Genomic DNA, 16634 nt, shown 5'->3' on the forward strand with positions numbered 1-16634 from the left:
TCATGTTGGTTTGGGGTTTCTCTATGACAGTTATCTGAGCCTGGAAAATGAGATCACTGTTATTGCTGTTTTTTGTTTTTTGTTTTTTTTTGCAAGGCAATGGGGTTAAGTGACTTTCCCAAGGCCACATAGCTAGGTATTGTCTGAGGCCGAATTTGAAATCAGGTACTCCTGACTCCAGGGCCGGTGCTCTATCCACTGCACAACCTAGCTGCCCCTATTTCTGTTTTTAAAGTGTCCTTTTCTTTTTCTTTTTTTAAGAGTTGTAAAGGATCTTAAAGACAATGTAGTCCAACCATTTTAATGATGAGGAAACTGAGTCCTGGGGTGGTGAAGTGATCTGCTCTAGGATCATACAGACTGAAAGATAATGGCAGGACTTAAACTCATATCCTCTCCCTATCAAGCTTGTACTACTTTCACTGTGTACAAACCAAATTTAGGGCATGTTTTAAGGGTCACAGAACAAAGACAATGGAGAAAACATATGCCCGGCCTTTCTGGCACATTGATGCTTAACAGAGTGTTGGGTCAGTTCCCTTTGTGACTTGAGGATCAGGGGAGGATTGTGACATTCTGGCTTGTTACCATGGACAAGAGAGACAAAACAATTTTCAGTCTATAGGCCCCTGTTCTTCTTAATACCAACAAAGCTGAAAAGATTTGAAAAATAGATCTAGTGACCAGTCATGTATCTCTTCCTAGGACAGGTTGGCTAGGTTTGGAGAGGATTCTTACCATCTTGGCTGCAGGATATGAACTGCTTTGGTAATGGTAACTGCGGACTCTCTATTGAATTACTGAAGATTTGAGATCTCCAGGACTAAAGGGAGATTCAATGAATGAAATTACAGATTGCTGAAGAATCCAAGCCTGAAGACCAGGACATCATCATACTAGGAGGAAACTTGGCCTATCATAAAATAGGGATCATAATAGAACTTACCTCACAAAGTTGTTTTGAACCTCAAATGAATCAGGATATGCAAATTGTTTTGTAAATCTTAAAACAATATATGAATCCTAGCTATCATCAACATCATCATCATCTGGGGTAAATCATTTAGCTTCTCAGTTCTTTAATTTCTTCCTATATAAAATGAGGGTAATAAAAGCCCTCACTTCCCTTAAGCCAGATAATAAATATAAAGCACGTTGCAGATCTTGAAGTATGACATTAATGTTATCTAGTGTAGCCCTTTACTTCATTTTTACTTTCCTACTTTAGATCTGGAAGAAACATTGGTGGGCATCATCCAAATTCTCCATTTTTCATATAAGGAAATTGAGACAAGAGAAGAAACTTAGTTCTGTCAAAAGTATCCAGTCCTGTAGGTCTCCTGATTGTTTTTTTTTTTTAACAAAGCTATTCCTTTTCAAAATAATTTTTTTCATTTATTTAAGGCAATGGGGTTAAGTGACTTGCCCAAGGTCACACAGCAAGACAATTATTAAGTGTCTGAGGTTAGAATTGAATTCAGGTCCTCCTTACTCTAGGACTGGTGCTCCATCCATTGTCCCACCTAACTGCCCCCTGACTGTGTGGTTAATTCCCTTTTCATTATTGTACTCTTGAAAACAAGACCCTTCCTCAATACTTTTTAATGCATCATGGTCTGCAATAAAGATCCAGGAGCTCAGACTCTTACATGTCCATGTCAGATAGTAACTCAATGGGTCCTCTTTAAATGATATCCAACATCTAGTGGTTAGAGTAAAAAGTCTTAAACTTCTAAAGGTAATTTCTTTTCCCTACCTCCCAACCACACACACACACACACACACACACACACACACACACTCAAAAAGACCTAGATTCCCTAAAGGTTCAGGGGTCCCAGAAATAGACTATTTGGCCCATTGGACTCCACCTGCAATCATGAAAGTCAAAGACTTGGACTCAATAACTTCCAAGGGATTTCTTTCAGGTTTAAATCTATGACTTTAAGGCCCTAGAGTATAGAAGAGTACTAGCATTCAGAATAGATCATTTTGCCCAATACCCATGCTTTACAAGTTAGGAAACTGAGGATTCCCCCAAACACTCCCCCCCAAAGAGGAAATGACTTGCCTAGGAATCATACACGTAGCACCAGAATTTGAAATCAAGTCTTTTGATTCACATGTTAGAGATTGGAGACAGTCAAGTGCCCTTCTGCAGTATCGCAGAGGCTTCTCAGAATTGTCCTAAGTTAGCTCTCACAGTAAGTCTGATTTCCTACACTGCCTGGAGAATTTGATATCTTTATGTGCAGCCTGTATGGTGTGGCATATTGGTAATAGGTCACATCTTTCAGGGTAATGACCCATGAGTCTGCAGAGATGGAATAGGTCTAACATAACCTAGTATAAGTATAGCGCCAGCCCTCATCTGTTTAGTCTTGGACTTAGCATAGTTCCCTCATCTTTCACGATTTTTAGTATTTTGTCATGGTCCTTTGGGTACCGATCTGGAGAAGAGTGTGGCTTCCTCCCAGAGTTCCTCACTGCTGCAGTGACTTCACAGCAAGGTATTTGGCATATTGCATGGAAAAAAGGGCCATGGTGCAGGAGGACTTGCCAAGTCTCAGTTATACTCTCTTAGGGAGGTGACTGCTGTAAACAGGAAGACATAAATCCCCAAAGTCCTGGTCTCTGGCATAACTCCTTTAGCTTCTTCAAAAATTCAAAAGATGACAACTGGTTAAGACTGAAGAGGGACAGCTAGGTGGTACAGTAGATAGAGCACTGACCTGGAGTCAGACAGACCTGAGTTCAAATCCAACCTCAGACACTTGATAATTACTTAGCTGTTTGACCTTGGGCAAGTCACTTAACCCCATTGCCTTGCAAAAACAAACAAACAAAGACTGAAGAACTAAGTCCTGACCTGGATTTCAAGTCCTTCCATAATCTGTCTGGTCAATCTCTAGACTATCAGAGACACAGACATCAGAGGCAAACAGACTTACCAACAGACACACTCAGAAGCACACCAAAAAAAGTATACAGTACAAACAGGCATATTTTTACAAACACAGACACAGACCTCCCTTTTCTCTGGCAAGTTAACTTAATAATTCTATCTTACAGACTGACTTGCCCCAAGAACTTGGGGAGTTGACATTCCCCAATAGAAAACATCTCTGAAAGATTTTGGGACCTCCTTCATGTAGTATAATTTTTTTTATTCATTGAAAGAGAAAAACTCATTATAATTACAAATTAGAGCTAAAACCAAAAGACTTCCTATAGCTTAAGTTTTTGTTTTAGTGAATCTTGCTGGCAGGGTTGTGGTGTGAAGAAAGGCCTGGCTCTTTAGTACTTACTGGGCCAAGCCCCAAATTCTCACTCAAAGTTCTGAACTAAATCTGTCTCTCTTTGGAGGCAACTGGCACTAAGTGTCTTGCTTTGATTTCAAGGCTGTTGCTCTATCTCCTATGCCACCTAGATGCCCCTTCAAACCTATTTAACTTAATTATCTCTCAATTACCCTATATCCATCCTCTGCTCCAATCTGGATGGTTTCCACGCAGATCTATAACTATTTCTCACATCCATACCTTTGCTCAGATCATTAGTCTTATCTATTGTGCCTTTCCTTCTTCTCCATCTAATTAAATTCTAGGCAGTATTAAAGGCCCAACTGGAGAATTTCCTCCTTCAGGAAACTTTCACTGCCTACTTCAGGCCACATTGATTTCTGAACTTCCTGCAGTAGGGAGGGAGCATGCCTGTGAAGTACAGGCTGGGGCTGTACTTATCCTAGGTTGTGTTGGACTTATGCCATCTCTGCAGACTCATGGGTCAGACTCCAGGGTCAGCCCCAGGAAGACCAGGACCAAAGTACTCTTCTGATGCATATTGACTACATGACCCTGGGCAAGTCATTTATCCTCTAAATACTTCAGGAATACCTAGAACTTTTGAGTTCTAAATGAAGGTGCCAACCTACTTTATAGTGGAGAAATTTTTTATATCATTAAGATTATGGGTACAGTTCTGACTCTGATCTCTCAAATGGACATCTGATTATATGTTATCTCTATTTGATACTTGACTGACTAGATTCAATACCATCTAAAGATGGGGCTTGGAATTCTAGTACCTTCTTTTTCTTTTCTTTCTTTTAGACTCTAATAGCAGGACTGGGTCTGGAGAAATAGTCAGTGTGTCCAACAGTCGGATTGCTTCTGGTTCCTGAGGAATAGATCTTACCTTTCAGCAGGGCTGTCGGGCTCAATGAAGCGGATGAGAGGTGGGGAGGACAGGGTTTCTGTGGCGAAGATTCCACCTTGGAGTTGGAGCCCAAAGCCATTCAGGGGGTCACCCCTAAGGACCACTTCTGTTGTTTCTGTATGCACAATTTGGCCACCAGGCCCCACGGTGCTGGAGGCAAGGGACACTGAGAGAAGAGAAAAATGGATTAGGTTAGCACCTGGAATCCAGGACACTGATGGGGGTTTTTTTCCACAGCTCTGAGTCTTTCCCAGCTTATTATAAGGCATCTAGACACTAGGTCTGACTTTCCCTTTGTTACATTAGTGATTTCTTCCCAGTAAATATTCCTTCCTAAAATGAAACATCCTCAATGAATGCTTTTATCCTTTGGGAGACTGCTAGGTGCAGTAGCGGATAGAGTGCTGGGCCTAGTGTCAGGAAGATGTGACTTAAGTCTGGTCTCAGATATGTACTAGTTATGTGACTCTGGGAAAGTCATTTAACTTCAATTTGCCGCAGTATGCTCAACTATCAAATGGGGATGATAATAATAGCAAATACCTCATAGGGTTGTGAGGTTCAAGTGAGAAAATATTTGTGAAGAGCTTAGCACATGACCTGGATACTAAATAAATGTCTATTCTCTTTCTCTTACCTTTCTCTGTCACTCAGAAGGATAATGATGGGTAGAGTGAGGTAAGGAGGGCAGCCTTAGAGTCAGCAGATCTTAGAACCTCAGAATTGGAGGGACTTTTGGAGTCATCTAATTCAATCACAATCTAAAGCAAGAATTCCTTTTCCATGTAAGTCTCCCAATCTGAGCAAAACATAGTGAGTATCATAGATCTAGAGTTAAAAGAGACTAAAGTCATATCAATCAAGCCCTTCCTTTTACTGACAAAGAAACTGAGACTCAGGAAGGTTTTCCAAAGGTCATAAAATTGTAAATGTCAGAGGTCAAATTCCAACCCAGGTCTTCTGAATCCAAGGTCAAAACTCTTTTCCCTGCATCTTGCTGCCTGAAATTTGGGCTACCATACATTATCCTACAGGGACAACGTATTCAGAGTCACATTGGAAAAGCAGTGAATGGATGCATGGTCCCATACAAAATGAAGACTTCATCTTCACCTATAACTTGTTTATTTGAATAGCCACTGTTTAAATCATGAGGGTTCCTTAAACAATTATAATCACTTCTGCTTTGAAGGTTTGCGCAACACAGTGCTTACAACTCTAAGGTAGTTAGGACAGGAAAATTGAAGCTCAGAGAAATGAAATAACTTCCCAAGAGTCATACAGCTAGTGCATATCAGGGTCTCTGGAGTTCCTGGCTCCAAGTTCAGTTCTCTCTCCTATCCCATGGTACACTGATTTCTCTGTCACATAATCCCAATATAGACAGGGGTCTGCTAGAGTCCACTCATACCACCTCAAGACAACAAACTGTTAAATTCTTAGTGAAAGTATTCACACCTCAGAAATTGCCAAATATTACAAATCAAAGTTTGATTTATTGTTCTCCTGATTTCAAGACTTAAGAAGGGGTCAAAGAAATTAATGATATAGATTATACTTAAATGGTGTCATGCAAATGTGCTGTTTTGTTTTTTCCCCCCAGAGCTGGTTGTTAAAAGTTTTTCCAGCATATTTCTGTTTATAAAGTATCCTAGAGGTTGTCTGATCTGACCTCCTAGTCATGGAGTCATCTATCCTCTGCTCAGACATTTCTGGTAATAAGGATCTCAATTTTTTTTTAGGTATCTCTAGTCTGTGATTGCACAACATCCACCATGAGGAAGTTCTTCCTTATTATGAAACAAAATATTTGCCTTTCTATGACTATGCACATCTCTCACTGGTCCTGGTTTGGCCTTCTCAAACATCTACTCTGGGTCCTACAGCAAAGTGCTTGTCTTCAGAGTCTATTTTAGGGAAAGTAAATGTCATAGATAGATAGGGAAGAGAAAAATACATGTTTCTGGCATCCCTCTCTGGACCTTAGAATGCATTTTCCTAATGACACTAAGTTATAAATGGAACTAGGATATTTTGAGCCAAATTCAATGTCCAATCATAATCATTTCCTCTCAGGTGCTTCTCCAGTGATGACTTATGGTTGACATAACCCCACATAGTCTTAGCTTGGATTATGTTTAAGCTTGCAAGATTCAAAAAATCCTTTTTTTTAACAACAGGGTGAAAAAAGTAATAATAATAATAAATTCTAAAAAAAAAAAAAAACAGATCCAGATTCTACCATAGGGGTGACAGTCAAGGAATACAAAAAAGGATCTGAGGGGTTAGCCTAATCAGCAGAGAAAAGTGGAGAGAGGGCTATATTCATAGGATATCATAGCAGAACAGAGTATCTGAACTATAAAGAACATTAATGTATACAATGTTAGTAAAGATAGAAGAGATCTTAGAACACAAAATGCCAGTCCTGGAAAAGGACTTAAAACACCGAATGTTCAAGAGATAAAAGAAATGTTATAAGGCAAAATTCAAAAGAAAAAAAGAGACTTTTGAACATAATTTGTTGGAAATTAGAAAGACTTCTTAGACAATATCTAGGTCAATCCTCTTATTGTAGAGATAGAGAAACTGAGACCAGAGAGGATAATTGATCTAAAGACACAAGTTTATTCAGAGTCAGTTTCCTTACATGAACTTTTGTACTCCTTTTTTCTTTGTCTTCTCCTCATCATAGTTGCCCGGGGGCTCATGGGTTGGGTGCTCCGAGGTAGTGTACTCGAGTTTGGGCAAGAGAAGCCATGAGCATTCAGCATCGGTGAGGAGAAAGGGGCTGCAGATAAGGCTGGGGAGAAAGTTAACCACAGTTGAATGATATAGCAATATTCAAGTCTGCGCCAACTCTGTAACCCCTCTAAGTTTTATATTTCAAGAGTTTAAAAGGGAACCATTCACTTAAAAAAAGAACTAGAACTTAGGTTGTTCACAATTTGTTAAAAATATTTCCCTTTGAGCAGAACCAAAAGAACCATTATACACATTAACAGCAACATTGTGAGTTGAATGACTTTGATGGATACAGCTCCTCTCAGCAGTTCAGAAAGCTAGGACCACCCTGGAAGACATATTATGGACAATACTATTCACATCCAGTCAAAGAAAAAACAAAACAAAACAAACAAAAATGCTTACAGAATCTGAATGAACACCATGTTCACTTTTGAAAAATTTCTCTTATATTTTTTCCTTTCATTCTCATTGTTTTCTTTCTTTTCCCTTTGTCCTAATTCTTCATACAGAAAATGACTAATATGTAAACATGTTAAACACAAATGGACAAGAACAATGATCATTAGACTGTTCACTGCTGAAGTGGGGGAATGGAAGAAAAATTCTGTAACATAAATATGCATATGGATGAATAATGAAAAACTTTCATAACATGGAACTGGAAAAATAAAATAAAATATGAATTTTTAAAAATTTCCCTTTTTTCCTGACTTTCATCTAAGTAGTATTACAACATCAAATCCCAGATGTGTCTATACTTTTTCTTCCTGACATAATGTGACATGTCACCGTGCACCATGTTTTGTTATTGTAGGTTTACCATAAGAATTGAGCTGATGTTGAACCCCTTTCTCCCTCTTGTTCTTAAAGCAGTGATTTCATTTTTTTGAAAATAAGATGAACTGCCTGGCTTTTACTGTCTCTAAAATTTCTATCCAGATTTTAAAATCTAGTTCAAATGGAAATGCCATTTCCTGCATTAAGTCTTTTTTGATCATACATCATGAATGACCTTTCCTTCCTGAGGCTTTGCAATCTTTTTTTTGTTTAACCTCTTCTATGCACACATTATGACTGAACTATAAGCCCCATGAGGACTAGAACTACTAAATTTGGTATTTCTCTAAGGGTTTGGTACTCATTGAACCAGAGATTCTCCACTTGGAATCTATGAGCTTGTAATTTTTAATAATCAGATAATTGTATTTCAACATAATTGGATGTATTTTCTTCATGCAAAAACATGACTCTGCAGGTCCATAGGTTTCATTAGATTGCCAAAGGAAGTACAGGGACCAAAAAAAGATTAAGAATCTTTGGTTCACAGAAAAACATTGTACACCCTAACAGCAACATGGGGGCGATGATAAGCCTCGATGGACTTGCTTATCCCTTCAGTGCAACAATCAGGGACAATTTTGGGCTATCTGCATCTCTATCCAGAGAAAGAACTGTGGACTTTGAACAAAGACCAAAGACTATTACTGTCAAATTAGAAAAAAAAAGTTATCTTATTATGTAATTTTACTATCTCATACTTTAGTTTTCTTTCTTAAGGGTATGATTTCTCTGTGATCACATACAACTGAGATCAATGTATAACATGGAACCAAAGTTAAGACTAACAGAATGCCTTCTCTAGGGGGTGGAGGGAGGGAAGCAAGAATGGGGGGGGGGAATTGTAAAACTCAAAATAAGTAAAATCTTTCTTAAAAAAAGACTCTTTGGTTCACTTTGAGAAAAGTAGAGAGAATTCTAGGTCTGGAGTCAAGAAGACCTAGAAGACAACTGTAGCCCTGGACAATCATTTAACTTCTATTTCTCATCTGTAAAAAGAGGATAATTGTACCAACCTCTCTCTCTCTCTCTCTCTCTCTCTCTCTCTCTCTCTCTCTCTCTCACACACACACACACACACACACATATATATAAAGTGTTTTGCAGTCTTGTTATGTATTAGTGATCCTATTTTTGATGTTCTAATTATTATTAGTGGAATGAATTGAATTATAGTGTTCTATTTGAATTACAGCTATGTGCAGATGGGTCATGCCCTTTTATGAGACTATATGTTCCTCTAGGACAGGAATTATATTGTTTTAAATTTGTCTAGCCCCAGCTCCTACCACAGTTCCTTACATAGAATAAAGTTCTTCATGATGATTAAAATTGCCAAAGGCACAAGTGACTGACTTAAGATGGCAGTGTAGTGAAGGGGAAATAAAACTGGTTAGACTTGGGTTCAAATCCTGTTTATATCTGTGTGTGGATCTATGATCCTTTACTACATTCCTATATTATACTTATCTGTGTATGTTTTACCAATCAATTCATCAGCAAGCATTTATTAAGGACCTGCATTAAATGCTAGGAAAGTCAAGACAAAAGCATAACAGTCCCTACCCTCAAGGAACCTACTTCTAATAGGGAAGAAAGGAGGTCTTTGTGATGTCATAGTCTTATTGAAGAATGAAGGACAAATATCAACAATCTAGTACAGTGCCTTACACAGTAAGGATTTAATAAATGTTACTTAATTGACCTAAATCATGACTGTTTCCGAAAGGATGAATATACCATTTTTTAAATCCAGGCTCATTGCTTGGGGCAGAGAAGGGAATGGGAGGAGGAGAAAAATTATGAGATTGCTACAGTTCTGATTGGCCCAAACTCTTACGTTTGCAGTAATCCTGGCTGGAGGGCTGATTCCAGGTGGGTGTCTTGCAATGGCTGGAATGGTGGCTGGGGCAATAGTTGACACAGGGGTCCCAACAGTGGTGATGGTCACTCTTCTGCACCTTCACTGTGTCCAGACCACAGGCAACCCAAGATAGAAAAGAGAGGCCCAAAAGGAAGAGTGGAGAAAGAAGAGAAAGAGATGGCATGGGCATTAGGGGCAGCACAATCTGAAGGAAAGCCAGGCAAAGAGAGCACAAGAGACTATCCCAAATGACAATGCACCATGAAGCTATTGCTTTGGGTCTCTGAGGATTGATGAACAAAGGATGGGTCAGAGGACTTGTATCCTTCATTTGCCCCTATCCCACCCTTTTGCAAATAACTACTTGGAAGGGATGGGCAGTTTGGGGACTTTTTCCTGACTCCTGAGTATCAAACTTCTCAGACAAACATAACTCCTTCCAGGAAGGTGTAGTGGTAAGTACCTTAGATTTGGAGACAGAGGACCTGGTTTGACTCTCATTTTTGCTATCTACTACCTACATTACTTCAAGTAAGTTAATTCCCCTCTCTATTCCTCTATAAAAGTCATCTCTATAAGAGGAAATTGGACTTGGGGTTCTCCAACGCTCCTTCCAACTCTAGCAGTCTAGGATTCTATCACGTGCTTTCCTCTTTGCTGATCCAATGAGACATTTGTACATCCTATGTAAGGTCTGACAACTGTGTGCCCCTCCTCCCTTGAATCTTCTTCAGGCCATGTTATATATGAAGCAAGAAAGAGCCTCAGAGTTAATTGTAGGCCACCCCCAAGGAAACTGAGGAAACTGAGACTCCAAGAAGTTGGGCCTTGTAACATAGGCAATGAATGTCAAAGGTAACAGCATCCTTGTCCTTCTGAATCCTGGGATAGCTCACTTGTTCTATCCAAAGACCTCTCAAAAGACTCTGTTAGATCACAGAATCAAAGACTTTAGAGCTGAGGGAAAACAGATATCATCCAATTCAATTCAATAATCTTCCAGGTGATGAACCTAAGACTCAGAAAGCTCAAGATTTTTAATCATATATATATATAACCCTGCTATATTGAACTATGGTCAAGAAAGATAAAAATAGATTTTCCTACACTCTTATACTCCCTGGAAAGTGTGTTACCTAAAGTGAGTTTATTATTGCATGAATCTCTCATCATTATTGGGCTGCCTGCCCCTTTCTGAAGAAAAATTCAATAGAGAACAGCATTTTTGAAAATTATATGTATTATTATGTATGGATAGTGGAGTAACGAGATATGGATATGGAGCTCTCGATATGAAGTCCGAAGACCTAGGTTCAGGTCTCTGTTTTAATCATTGAATCTCATTTTCCTCATCTCTAAAATAGGAATAAATACTTGCACTACTTTCTTCACAGGGTGAGAGATATTAGCTGTTATTTTCCTTGTTCCTTTTCTTATTTTCCTTCTGTTTTCACTAGGTCAAAGCCACAGGTGATTTTCATTTCAACTCAACCACAAATGACGCCTGGGTTTCTCTTGAGGAGAGGAGATTCTGCAATTTATTATCTTGAATACCTTCCTTCCAGCCAGGATATGTCAGAGGATAGACTGGAGAACAAGTCTTCCTGACTGTGAAGTAAGCGCCCTCTCTCTTACTATACATCTAGGAGTCCCATTTTATGGCTATCAAAGCTGAGTCACAGGGAATTATCTTTATCAAAGTGCTTTATAAACTGAGGCAAAACCAAGAGTGGTCACAAGCTCTGTCTTCTAATCTAGGGCTTGTTCTTTTGCTTCCCATTGACCCAGAGAATTACAAAACTAGGCTACAGTTAGTAACAGATGATCTATGGGAGCCTCAATGAAAAGATGATTTGCAACAGGCTTTTCCTCTGCATTCCTTGGGAATAACAGTTAAAATCTACATTGCCATGTAGGATTTACAAATTGCTTGGCATTTTATACATAGCCATATATGTATATTTACATATTTAAGTAGCTTAAAACCGCACTGAGATGTTGGGACACCTTATAATTGTGTGTGTGTGTGTGTGTGTGTGTGTGTGTGTGTGCATACACACAGCTATTTATGCATATAATATCTATATACTATAATTTCATTTGATGGTCTCAACAAACTCTGTAATGTAGATACTATAATTATTCCCACTTTATAGATAAGGAAATTTACAGATAAGAAAATAACAGAGGTTAAATGAATTCCCTAGGATTACAGAGCTAGTAAACATCTGTGGAGGGATTTAAATGGATGTCTTTTGGTCTCCAGGTCCACTGTCCTATCTACTGTACCATAATGCCTTCCAAATGTAACATGCCCATAGGTCCCATGGACCATCAGGCTTCTCTTAATCTTTTACCAAGATCAAGGACCAGTCTTCACAGCTGGCGCCATCTCAAGAAACTGAACTTTCAGTAAACAACTAGGGATCACAGAATATTAGAGTTGAAAGAGATCTTGTCCAACTCATTTATTTTAAAGATGGGAAAACTGAGTCACAGAAAAGTTAAATGATTTACCCACGTTTACATAGCTAGCATGTTGTGGAGTCAGGATTCTAAGTCAGGTCCTCTGCCTTTAAATCAAGACTCTTTCCACTGATCTTTCTCTACCTTATCCATTTCTGAACTGAAAGTTCTATGGGAGCAGAATTGGAGTGCCAATCCTCTCTGGATATCCCTCAATCCTAAACATAAACATTTTTCAGTCTAAACTCTAGGGTAGAAGTGTCAAACAGACATTTCCAAAAGAGTTCTGAACCAGATTAAAATGTAATTGGGGAAATATTTAACAAAATAAATAAAAATACAATAGACCATAGACTAAATATTACTTTTTCAAACTAAGACAACCTGAAACCTGTAGAAAATTTACCTATGATTTCATGGCTTCTGTTTCTCTTTGAATTTGACACCTTGCTCTAAGGTACTCAAATATTTGTCAGATGTAAGGATGGAAGAGTGAAGAGAAAGAAAGGCTAAGGTCAATGGAATTTGAGAAGATCTAGGGGAGAAAATCATAGCTTAGTTTATCTCCAGCTCCCCTAATGGCTTCTGACCAAGACTAGGAAAAGACTTGACTTTGATCATTCCCCTACCAAACCTCCCCTCTAAACCCTGCCCCTTTCTTTTTTTCTTTCTTCTAATTCTGGGATCTATACAGTATGCTGAAATTCCCAGAAAAGATCCAAAGTCCATGAGAGGGCAAATACCAAATCAGAGCAGGCCTGTAACCAAATTCCTTTCTATCCTTCCTCTTCCTATATATCTGCTCCTAGAAGTACATTAACTCCTAGATCATTCTATTGGTTCAAGCAGCTGGTGAGTTGTAGGTTTAAGTTAATTATTATTAGTGTGCCATTGAAAGATGAATCCCAGACAACACCACATTCCTTCTTGCCTTGCTCAGCTGCTCCTGTGAATTCCTTTCTCCTTTGTGGAGAGAAACCACAGATACTATTTACATCCCGCTCAGGAATGGTATGAGGGATGCATATGAGATGGAGAGGTCAATTTGAATTTCTGTTAATTCTCCAAGTTGTGCTTAGAGCTTGCAGGCTTCTGCCTGGTACCTTTTCCATTTGGGGTTCTAATTATATGAGCTGAAAGGGAATTATTTGGGAGTTGGGGAACACTAGGACTCCTCATGTCCCTCTCCTACCCAAAGTCTCTGGCTATTATTGGTTTACCTGACCCTTTCTGAAGAAACATCCTTCCTGCTTCCCTCTCCTTATCTTCTTTCATCTACTTCCCTGCCCTCTTTCCCACCTTGTGTGGCAGACAGAGTTTGGCAATCAAGAGGCCAAGAGATCTGGCTCAAAAAATAATTTTACCATCTAATTTGTCACTTTTTCTTTGGGCCTTGGGTTCTTTCTTCTACAAAGCCAGAGAGCACAGATTGTTTCCTTTTCTAGAGTTCCCTATACCAATGGAAACATAGATCCAGATCAAACAAAAAAGATTATGATTATGATGATAGATAAGACATAAGATATGGTGTTAACCCTCAAAGATCTTAGAATAAATAAGAGTAGTCAGTCAATAAACATTTATTAAACACTTATTATGTGCCAACAAGCATTTATTAAACACCTACTATGTGCCAATAGACTTTTATTAAACACTTATATGTGCCAACAGACATTTATTAAATATATACTATGTGGCAGGCACTGTCCTAGGATTAGAGACACAAAGATAGACAAAATATCTATGCAGTCCCTGTTCCTAAGGACCCCACAGTCTAATTGGGGAGATAACATAAGCAACTAAAGATATGCATAAAACAACTCTTGTATAAGGCAGAGTATATGAGAGGCACCAAATGAGACAATTGAATTGGGAGTTAGTAGACAACTTGTCCCAGACCTACAACTGGTTCTGGAATTTTAGGACTTGGGTTCAGATCCTGCCTCCACTGTTCACTTATCCTCCTAGTCCTCAGTTTCCTCATCTGTCAATGAAGGAGTTGGACTAGAGGGGACCCTGAGATCCCTCCCAGTTCTAAATCTGTGATCCTGTTTCTTTGCCCAGCTGGACTCTTAATGGTTCTTCTACTTCCCAGTGCAGTTGGAAGTGGGAAGAACACTGGATTGGAGTTCAGAAGATCCAAGTTCTAATCTTAATTCTACCACTTACTAGTATAATATTAAGCAAATGAATTCTCCATGGGCTTCAGTTTCCAAACTTGTCCCCATGAAGGGGTTGGGTTGAATGAGTTCTAAAGGCCCTCTGAGTTCATGGCAGGCACCATGTTCTCAAAATGTTTTACCTTCCTTTTGTCCTTCCATTCCCACCCAGGGTCAGGTACAGGGGCTTGAATACTCAGTTGTTGAGTTTAGAGAAATAGCTCCAGGTATCTTGAGGAAGCAAGAGGGCAAGCTTTGTCCATGGTACTAGAAGGTTGCCCAATCTGTCTTGCCATTGGGTCCAACCCACCTGCATCAGGAGGCTTCAGGGGGAGCCTGCTCTGGTGGGCCGGTAGGATCTCCAACTTGACATTCTCTGTGGTACTGGCTAACAGCTGCATTGCCTCTAGAACAGAACAGTGCTCGGTGCTGGTGCCATCGATGGACAGGATGTGGTCACCAATGTGCAGGGCCCCACACCTGCAGAGAAGAGCAGAGATAGGCTGGTGCAACCCCCAGGGCCACAAGAGGGAGAAGAAGGTAATGGGCTGACTCTGGCAGTGAGTTCCTGTGTTTTAGGGGAGAGCAGCAGGGAGGCAAATGGCAGCTGGAAGAGTCAGATGCAGCTCTTGGGGAAATTAGGTATTGAGTTTGGCTTCTGACTTGTACACATGGGAGACTTCCAATCTTATAATAATAGAATTATTGATTTAGAGATGGAAGGAAGGGAGCTCAGAAGTCACTGACCAAACCCATCACTTCACAGATGAGGAAACTGACGTCTAAAGAGAGAAAGCAACTAGCCCATGGGTATTCAGAGGCAGAACTGGGATTTGAACCCATATTTTCTGACTCCAAATCCAAAGCTCTTTTCACCACCCTTGCCCTAATTTTTTGATTGACCAATTTCTTATTCCCAATTTTGAGGAAGGGAGTAGGAAGGAATAGGGCCTGTTCCTCTCAACAGCATTGATTCTGAAGACAGGAATTTAAGATGGAGATGGAAATTATGAAGAAAGAGAGTGCTGGAAGTCTTTCCTAAGGCCCTGGTGCAGGGGCCCAATGGCTATGCCCAGTGTCTCCTCCTGAGTGCTCCTGTGGGATACCTGCCATACCTGTCTACCACGCTGGCCGGCTTGATCTTGTCAATCACAATGACCTGTTTGTTCCTGTGGGTGCCAGAGGTGAGAGAGATTCCGAGAGTAGAGCCCGGCGTCTTGGCTATTTCCACTAATAAAGGACCTGAGGCGTTGGCTACTGTATCTGGGAAGGGGAATAGGGTGTGTTTGAGAGGACAAAAAAGAGAGAAATGGAACATCAGTCAGTATGAACTTAGGAGCTGCCTAGGTAGGAAGGAGTCTTGGCTATTGCTTCCCTTTACTTCAGAAAGAAGAAAGAAAATGAAGAATGAGATCCTCTTATAAGAGATGTACCATAGAGGCAAGAAAGTCAGCCTTTTTTCATTGTTCTCCCCCTATTCTAGGTCCCCTTAAAGCTAGACTAATCTAACTTCTGTTACCAACAGAATGGATAGAATCATAAAAACATAAAATATTTTTCAGGGAAAACAACTAATCCAGGAATTCCCAACTTTTTTGGTCTCTGCATCCTTTGGATTTCAGTAAACTTTACTATAATCTTTATTTAATATGATAAAAAAAATCAACTATAGATTTTACCATGAATATAAGAAATAAAAGATTCACTATAACTTTTGTCACTTAGTTGATTGGAAATTAATTCTAAAAAGAAATGTTTCATGTTTCCCCTTGATAAGCTTCTTATATACTCTAGGACAATGTGTATCCTAGATTGGAAATGCCTAATCTAAGATAACCATATGATTTTACAGATGAGGAAACTGAGACCATAGCATAGAGGGTCATACAATGAACCCAGACTCTTGACTTCTAGTCAAATGTTCTTTGTATTGTGTCCTATTGCTTCTATAAGAACCCTACCTGGACCTGGACCCCACCTCTCTTCCTTCCTCCCCCTTACTCAGTCAAGCCTTCTTCTGTATTAGAGATCACAGCATAGAAACCCATCCAAAATATGAAGTGGTAAGATCTCTCTTTACCATGCCCCAAATCCCTCAAATACAACACCCCTAGTACACTCAATCTGTTCTCAGACTCCCCCTCACATGAATACCTTGTAGTATGACTTCTGACCACACCAACTCCTCTGGATGATCAACATCAAGAGAACATTCTAGTGTTCTCTTTTAAGTGATATTAAGTTACTTTGGACAACTTCTCTCTTTCTGCCATTTCTCTGTCACCTCTTTGGAGTCTATTGGTTAGAGCTAGAGGAGCCTTCAGAGATTATCTGCTCCAATC

General features: G+C 39.5%; 1 protein-coding gene across 1 annotated transcript in view; it reads right to left on the minus strand.

The window, feature by feature from the left end:
* GRIP2 (glutamate receptor interacting protein 2) overlaps window positions 1–16634 on the minus strand; it is a 180648-nt gene that overhangs the window by 73844 nt on the left and 90170 nt on the right. The window contains exons 8-12 of the mRNA XM_074196104.1: window positions 15408–15555; window positions 14603–14772; window positions 9644–9769; window positions 6869–7021; window positions 4198–4384 (exon numbers count right to left, since the gene is read on the minus strand). Of these exons, the coding sequence (XP_074052205.1) occupies window positions 4198–4384; window positions 6869–7021; window positions 9644–9769; window positions 14603–14772; window positions 15408–15555 (784 nt within the window). The remainder of the gene's footprint in view (window positions 1–4197; window positions 4385–6868; window positions 7022–9643; window positions 9770–14602; window positions 14773–15407; window positions 15556–16634) is intronic.

This window comes from Macrotis lagotis, chromosome 8 (genome assembly GCF_037893015.1).
Source record: "Macrotis lagotis isolate mMagLag1 chromosome 8, bilby.v1.9.chrom.fasta, whole genome shotgun sequence".
Classification (NCBI taxonomy): domain Eukaryota; kingdom Metazoa; phylum Chordata; class Mammalia; order Peramelemorphia; family Peramelidae; genus Macrotis; species Macrotis lagotis.